Source organism: Muscardinus avellanarius (assembly GCF_963383645.1).
Source record: "Muscardinus avellanarius genome assembly, chromosome: 8".
Taxonomy (NCBI): domain Eukaryota; kingdom Metazoa; phylum Chordata; class Mammalia; order Rodentia; family Gliridae; genus Muscardinus; species Muscardinus avellanarius.
This window is the reverse complement of record NC_137794.1, coordinates 2,434,853-2,443,438: the sequence shown is the minus strand read 5'-3', so window position 1 is coordinate 2,443,438 and position 8,586 is coordinate 2,434,853. Positions and strand designations below refer to the sequence as shown.

General features: G+C 51.7%; 1 protein-coding gene across 1 annotated transcript; it reads right to left on the bottom strand.

Annotated features, from left to right (window-relative positions):
* Positions 1–3,004: 3,004 nt before the first annotated feature.
* On the bottom strand, positions 3,005–8,586 carry LOC308266389 (guanylyl cyclase-activating protein 1; the record flags this gene model as incomplete). The annotated part of the gene is made up of 4 exons (XM_080700580.1): positions 3,005–3,150; positions 3,790–3,883; positions 4,111–4,260; positions 8,386–8,586. The coding sequence occupies 4 exons, from the start codon at positions 8,584–8,586 to the stop codon at positions 3,005–3,007; spliced, it is 591 nt and encodes a 196-aa protein (XP_080556706.1).

The window sequence follows — 8,586 nt, the reverse complement described above, 5'->3', positions numbered from 1 at the left end:
CCCCCAGTACCACACACTATATATAATATATATATATATATATGAATAAAGCCAGGCATGGTAGTACATGCTTGTAATCCCAGCATCTGGGAGGCTGAAACAGGAGGATCACAGTTCATAAACAGCCTCAGCTACTTAGTTGCCCTTTGCAACTCAGTGAGCCCCTGCTTCAAAATAAAGAATAAAAAAATAGGGCTGGGGGTGTTGCTCGGAGGTAGACCGGCCCTGGGTTCCATCCCCAGAAAAAAAAAAAAAAGAATAAAATCCCAGGTGGGATGAAGATATGCCCCAAATCATGAAAGCAGCCTGTAAATGAGACTAGGGAATGTCACCAAGGGCATTCTACCTCCAAGCTACATCCCTAGCCCAATTTTATTTCTTTGGAAACAGTCTTGCAGGTTGCAGAGAGTCTCAGAACTTGCTGAGGCTGTCCTCAAACCTGAGGTCCTCCTGTCTCAGTCTCCCAAGTACTGGGATTTACAGGCTTGTGCCGCTGAGCCGGCTCCTTGACAACATTCCGAACTCTGACCTTCAGAATTTCCCCGGAAGGCAGGCAGCCAGCAGGAAAAGGAGCAGAAATTTCAGCTGCCCTCCTGCCAGCCTGCCTGTGGCACCGCCCTCCCCTTCCTCCCCAGCGACCACCGGACAGGGGAGCGCGGTGTGCCCACGGGAGGACGCCCTCTGCCCTGGGGCGCCTGCTGCACCCTCTCCCCCTGAGCTCTCCCTCCCATCCTGGGAGTTTTGTTTACAACCCCCACGCCACTGAACACTCAGAGAAAGTCTCTGGAGAAAAGATGGCAACTGCTCCCGCCCACCTCTCTGCTGGTTCCCGGTGATCAGGCAGCTGACATTCCTGATCGAATGTGGCCACGTGGGAGTCTGGGGTGCGAGGACCTCAGGGCCCCTGTGCCGGCGGCGCCCCTTCCCCTAGGCCCAGGTTGCCAGGAAGGCTCGGGGTATCCCAGTGAGTGCACCTGCGGGGAACCGCGAGGGCCTCGTGGAGTCTCCTCTGGGTTGTGAAGATCTTCTGCGGCACTTCCAACTTTTTTTTGTGTGGCGCTGGGGGTGGAACCCAGGGGCATTCTACCTTCAAGCTACACCCCAGCCCTATTTTCTATTCTTTATTTTGAAACACGGTCTCATTGAGTTGCAGAGGGCCTCGCTGAGGCTGGCCGCGAACCCCAGCCTCCCAAATTGCAAGTAACCTAGCTAAAGGTAATTAGCAAGTCCATAGGAGAGGGGAACTAGGACTTCCCCATCCCCATTCTAAAGACAGGGTTACATGATAATTAGATAATCTAGCTAGGATGGGAGGAGGGGTCGGCCTTCCGCCACGACCTTCCTGAAAAGAGACACCTAAGCGGGAAAGCAAGGGGAGGAACCTTACAGGGTTTCTGCTACGTCAGAATTACGTGAACAAGATGGAGGTCATGGTATAAAAAGCCGGGTCCACGTGCTGCATCTTTGGTGAATTCGTTCGGACCCCCCCGCCACTCCTGAATGGCTGTAACTATCTCTATATTTCTATCTTTTAATAAACTCCTTAAAATCTTCAGCAAGAGTCTGGGCTAATGTGTATTTATCCTTAGCTCAGGACAAGAACCCACACTTTTTTATCTTTTTGTGTTTTCAGGGAAATTGTATCCGGAACCCTAACAGGGGTCCCGGGGACAGTCTCCCCAAACCATAACATATTCTCAAGCCATAACAGTTCTGGGGTTCCTGGAAGCCCTTCTACCTCCGGGCTACACTCCCAGACCTTTTTTTTAAAATATTTTTTATTTGGAATCAGGGTCTCTTAAACCAGCACGGCTGGCTTCGAACCTGCACGATGCTCCTGTCTTTGCCTCCCATGTGTGGGGATTACAAGCGTGCGCCACCACGCCCGGCCCTTATTATTTTAAACTTGGTAAAATTTAAGTCTGTGTCTGTAGTCCTGGGGATTGAGCCCAGGGCACCCTACCTGAGCTACTTCCTCTGCTCTTTATTTTGAGACAGGGTCTTGCTAAGTCAGTGATGTGGGCCTTCAACTTGTGATCTTCCTGTTTCAGCCTCCTAAAAAGCTGAGTTTACAGGCTCATGCCATTGTCCCCGGCTGGTAAAATTTAATTTTTTAAAATTGGTACTGGAGAATTGAGCCCTGTGGAATTCTACCTCTGAGCTCCACCTCCAACCCAATTTTTTATTCTTTATTTTGAACAGAGTCTCGCTAAATTGCAGAAGGCCTCACAAGTTGCTAAGGCTGGCCACAAACCTGCAATCCTCCTGTCTCAGCCTCCCAAGTACTGAGATTACAAGCGTGGGCCACCACACTCAGCTCTAAAATTTAAATCTTGAAAAATACCTCTTACAGCTAAGAATGTGCCTGCCCAGACTACCTCACCACCCCCATGAGATACATACATTACAGGGACTGTACCCCAACCTCCTCCCACACATCACTTTCTCGGTGGGCAGCCCAGCCCCTCTAAAACTCAAAGGTCCCTCGTGTCTCTGTGTCCAAGTCAGATTCCTACAGGCGTCCCTGACTTCATACTCCCTTGGTCTGTTTCTATCAGGGTGACGCTGGTCTATGCCTGCCCACTCGCTTATACATTTCTTGAAGGTGAGAACTGTGTCCTTTTTACATCCAACATCCAGCATCAGTACACAGTAGGTGCTCCAACAAGCTCACAATTAGAGCAGGGAGGGGGGAGGGGGCAGGATATTATTGCAGAAGCCCAGTGGAGACGGGGCTTCCATTAGCCACCCTGCGAAGCCGGCTCTGCCTCGGAGGGCCCGCAGCTAGAGGGGTGGGCTGCAGACGCGCAGGGGTGGCGGAGTCCCAGTGGCCCTGAGCTCGCAGGGACGCTGCACCAGCTGGGCCTCCCGAGGACCCAGACCCCATCCTTCACTGTGCCCCTGTGCACCCCAAAGAGGCGAGCCGAGCCTGGAGTCAGGGGATCCTACATATATTAAGACAGGAACAGCGACAGCAGGCACCACCACACGGCCCCCACAAGGCTCAGCCCGCAGCCTCGCCCTCCTCCTCGGGCTCTCCGTTCTGGAGCCTGCGCACGATGCGGGTGAGGTCCAGGCTGCGCGTCAGCGTGTCCAGGAGCAGCTGGTCCTTCTGAACGCCCTCCATGAACTCCTCGAGGGAGAGCTCCCCTGTGCAGACAAAGGGTGCGCGGAGGGGTGGTCAGGCTGCAGCCCCGGCTCTGGGCCCACAGGCCACCGGGGGCGCTCTGCCTCTGAGCTACGTTGCCAGCACTTTCTATACACGTCGTCTCGCTAAACTGACAAGGCTGGCCTCGAAATCGCCATCCACAGGCCTCAGTCTCCAGAGCTGGATTCGTGCTGGGCCCCCCGACAGAGCCAACACTGGGGAAGGGGCTTATCTGGAAGCCGGTCGTGCTGGCGCCCACCTGTAATCCCAGTACTTGGTAGGCTGAGACCGGAGGATTGCGGTTCACGGACAGCCTCGGCTATTTAGTGAGGCCCTCCGCAACTAGTGTGACCCTGTTTTAAAATAAAGAATAAAAAATAGGGCAGGGGATGTAGCTCGGAGGTTGAATACCCTGGGTTCCATCCCCAGACCCGCGGAAAAATAAATAAATATAAAAAATAACGCTGGGGTGTACCTCGGAGGTCAAAAGCCCCTGGACACCCCCACACACACACAGCCAATTCTGTGGCTGAGATGGCCGGAGAGGTGGCCGGCAGGGAGGCCTTTGTGCCTCCTCCTCCTCGGCTCCTCCGGCCCCCATCCCGGGAGCCTCCCGTGGGGGCTCCTCCTCCGCCCCTCACCATCGCCATTGACGTCGATCTTGGCGAACACGGTGTCGGTGAACTCCTCTGCACTCATGGCGGAGTCGCTCCAGGGGTTAATGGTTCGGATGGCCTGGGAGGAAGAAGAGGCCGAAGTGAGGGCCGCATCCTAACTGACCTGGCGGAGGCCTCGGGCAGGTGGGACCGGAGAAGAACGCGTACAGGTTATTGGTACTGAGGCCCGAGACACCACCAGGTCGCGCATGGAGGGGCAGGGCTGGACCCGCCCGCCCCTCCATCAGTCCTGGGCTGGTACCCGGGATCTCAGCCCGCGCCCCGGCCCTCGGCACCTGCAGTTACCCGGATGATGGTGAGCAGCTCGTCCCTGTCGATGCAGCCATTGCCGTCGACGTCGTAGAGCTTGAAGTACCAGCGTAGCTTCTGTTCCACCTTCCCCTTGAGCACCAGGCTGAGCGCGGCCACGTACTCCATGAAGTCGATGTAGCCATCCTGGCGAGGGCGCAGCCAGGTGAGCCCCCCCGGCAGAGCCCTCCCAGGCCCCGCCCACCAGCGAGAGCCCCGCCCTCGTCAAGGCCCCGCCCCTGGACCCCGCTCAGATTGGCCCGGGCCCGTCCCGTGGCCACGCCCAGGAAGCCGCTGTCCTCATTCTCAACCTCTTTTCCTACAAACTTGACCAGGCAGAGCCAGACTCGGGGATGGACGCCCGGGCCTGGGAGAGGGCGGTACTGGGTGCAGGCTTGAACCCCGGATCCCCCTCCTGTGGGCTGGGACTCAGTATGGTCCTCGACATGGCCCTGGATTTCCTTATCTATAATAGTTATAACAGTACTTTTTGGGGGGTGATGAGGATTGAACCCAGGAGCATTCTATCTCTGAGCTACACCCCTGGTCTTATTTTATTTATTTATTTTTATTTATTTATTTTTTTTTTTTGCGGTACTGGGGGTGGAACCCAGGGCCATTCTACCTCCAAGCTACACCTCCAGCCCTATTTTTTATTCTTTATTTGGAAACAGGGTCTCACTGAGTAGCAAAGGGCCTCACTAAGTAGTAGCTGGGATTACAAGTGTGCGCTGCCACCACCACGCCCGGCTTACCCAGCCCTATGTTTATTTGTTTGTTTGTTTATGGTACTAAGAATTGAACCCAGGGGCAATCTACCTCTAAGCAACACCTCCAGCCCTATTTTTAATTATCTATTTATTTATATGTTGTTTTTTCGGTACGAGGGATGGAACCCAGGGGCAGTCTACCTCTGAGCTACACCTCCAGCCCTATTTTTTATCCTTTATTTTGAAACAGGGTCTCACTAAGTTGCAGAGGGCCTCGCTAAGCAACTGAGGCTGGCCACGAACCTGCGGTCCTCCTGTCTCAGCCTCTCAAGTACTAGGATTACAGGCGTGCGCCCCACACCTGGCTTGGGGTTAAGCTTTGAGGCAGAGGTTCCCTTGGCGGTGATGAGAGCCATCAGGGTGTTTGGGATAAGGCGGTGGGGCTCAGCCTTCACACCCTGGCCAATGCTCCTGCTCAGGAGTAACCGCCGCTTTCCGGAGCTGGGGGTCCAGCGCGCTGACTCCATCCCCTAGCCCCGTGCTCTGCCCAGCTCCCCTTCTGGAAGCCCGGGGGTACTGCCCTGAGCCGGGACTCCAGTCCATAATCTGCTTTGGCCGCTGACCCCCACTTATTAGTGAGCTTTAAATAGCCAGGGAGCCCCAGCTTTGCCTAGAAGCCCCACCCAAAAATTATAAATTATTTTTTATAATTTTTTCCAGTACTGGAGATGGAACCCCAGGGCATTCTACCTCCAAGCTATACCCCCAACCCATTTTGCCAAGACATCCTGCTGCCTCGGCATCTATGTGTTGAGAACCCCCACTCCACATAGTTATTCGGCAAAAAAAAGCCCCAAGAAGGAGGTGTCGTCTCTGGCTAAAGTACCCCCCACTTTTAGATACCCTTCACTATTATTCCTTTTAACTCTCTACACGAATTGCTCCAGTGATGTGAAATTAGGACTATAAAAAGAAACTGAGTCCGTGGAGATAAACTCTCTAATAATTTGTCTAAACGTCCTTGGCTCTGCTCAACAATAATGAGAAACTGGCCAGAATTCAGGTACTGTGATAAGCACCCCAGCTGCAGCAATCACAAATGGCCTCCGACCTTCATCACTATCTATCACTCCAGCAAAAGTAGCTCAGTTCAAAATAATTATTCACCCTTGAAATCCTGCCTAGAGACAGAGAGAAACCTTGTGTGTAACCTTAAAGAAACAACTTAGCTGCCCGAATACAATAGACCCAAAGAAAAAGACTGTTAACTTTTACCTCAGTGTGAGCACCCCAGGAGACAGAAAAAATGGCCGCATAGTTTGAAATGAATATGACAAAATAAAGGACAGACAGTCTAAATATATATATGTATGAAGGAAAAGAAATACCGTAAGAGTAAAAAAAGTATTTTTGCATGAAGAAGAGCTTATCATAAGAAAGTCCCAACTGGGAAAGAAAGGAATTAGAAAGTTAGCAGACTACAGAGAGTTTGTGACAGGGAAGTGGATTCTTTTAATAGGCTTGTTGTTTAAAGAAGAGTGCTCAGCAGTTAAGGAAATACATCTGACAATTAGAACTAAGAACCTTGTGGTGTTGTTTGTGATATTTTGTCTGCCAAACTGTGTTGTGAGTATGCTTAAGCTTTCAGATTTAGAAGATAAGATGCCAACACCTGAAAAAACTCCATCATATCCACCTGAATCACCACATCTCCCCACACTTGCTATATGAACTGAGCCCAAAAGATGGAAAGTTCCAGGAAAAGTTAAAGAAGATTCCCCTGAGAAGCTCCCAAGCCTTGACTATCCTGGGAGGCTGCCACCTGGAGCTGCTTATCTGCAAGACCTTGGAGAGAAACAGAAGTTAATTCTTCAAAGGCCAACAGCCAGCTGAAAGACCGCCCCCCTTTCTCTTAACTTTACTGATGAAGTGTATAAATTTCTTGGGGTTTTCGTAATAAAGTGTCATTGGCTCAAGAAGCCTTTGTCCACCCCAGGTTCTTTTCCAAAGCGTCGTAACTAAAAACTTAAGGAATTCATAGAGGGGAAAAGAACCGCTGCAGATAAGGATCTGCAGAACGCCGCCTGCCTTTTGACCCATCTTTCTGACGCCCCCAACCGCTAGTGGACTTGCCCCCCACAGGACTGAACCCGCCGGTAACACCATTTTTTTTTTTAATTCTTTATTTTGAAACAGGCTTTCACTGAGTTGCAGTGGGCCTCATTAACTAGCTGAGGCTGGCCTCGAACCACTATCCTCCTGTCTCAGCCTCCTAAATGCTGGAATTACAAGCATGTGCCACCACGCCCAGCTTTATTCTTTATTGTGAAACAGGGTCTCACTGAAATGCAAAGGGCCTCACTAAGTAGCTGAGGCTGTCCTCCAACTGCGATCCTCCGGTCTCAGCCTCTCAAATACTGGGATTACAAGCGTGCGCTGCCACGCCCAGCTGTCAAATCATGTTTCTGCCCAAGTAGCCACCCAGATGCCATGGCAGGGTCTGGAGCCCGGAGCCTGGGCCCTGCTCTCATCAGCTGGCGACCTTGATGCCATCTCCTCTGGGCCTCAGGCAATCCTCCTGTCTCAGCCTGCACTGGGATCACAGGTGCAAGCCACCATATTTATTTGTTGCTTTTCAGTGAAATCTTTTGCTTGCTTAGAACAATCTTGTTAGATGTAGCAGGGAAGAATCCAGATCCACAAAGCGGCTCCCAGCCCTGGGGCCCCTCTGCTGTGCCTGGTCCTCTCCCTGTTTCCAAAAAATAAAAAAACAAAGGTCTGGGAGTGTAGCCTGGAGGGAGAAGGGCTTCCAGGAACCCCGGTACCACCAAAAAAAAAAATGAATAAATAAAAATAAAGAGTAAAAAATCAGGCTAGGGTGTAGCTGGGTGGTAGAATGCCCCAGGGTTCAATCCCCAGTTCCAAAAAAAAAGAAAAAGGGATTAGTTTCTAAGGCTCCCGCATCTGATATAAAGTAGGAGCTCATACTGAATACCTAAGGTCAAACCCAGCTTTCAGCCAGGCGTGGAGGCGCACGCTTGTAATCCCAGCTCTTGGGAAGCTGAGACAGGAGGATCACGTAGGTTCAAAGCCAGCCTCAGCTACTTAGTGAGGCTCTCAGCAGCTTAATGAGATCCTGTTTCCAAATAAAATGTAAAATAGGTCTGGGAGTGTAGCCTGGAGGGTGTAATGCCCCTGGGTTCCACCCTCAGTACTACAAAAAAATTAATAAAAATAAATTAATAAATAAATATCAGCTTCCGAGTGGAGCCAGTTTTGGTGGCTGCCTATAATCCCAGCATTTGGGAAACTGAGACAGGAGGATCGCAAGTTCGAGGACAACCTCAGCAAGTAGTGAGACTCTTATCAACCTAGCGAGACCCTGTTTCAAAATAATACTAAAAATAAAATGTAGCTTGGAGGTAAAAAAAAAAAAATGCCCCTGGGTTCAATCCCTAGTACAAAAACAAACAAATCCAGCTTCTCAGTGTGCGCCAGCCGCTCTTCCTGCAGGAGGACAGCTTGGGCTCGGGCCCTGGAGGCCCTGCCCCGGCCGACCCACCTTGTTGAAGTCGAAGGTCTGGAACATCTGCTCCACGTACTGGCTGGCCGAGGGGCTCAGGTTCTTGAGGCCAAAGAACTGGCGGAACTCGTAGAGGGTGAGCTGGCCGGAGGGGCACTCGCTCATGAACTTCTTGTACCACTGGTGGCATTCTGTGCTGCTCAGCTCCTCCACGGACTTCCCCTCCACCACGTTGCCCAT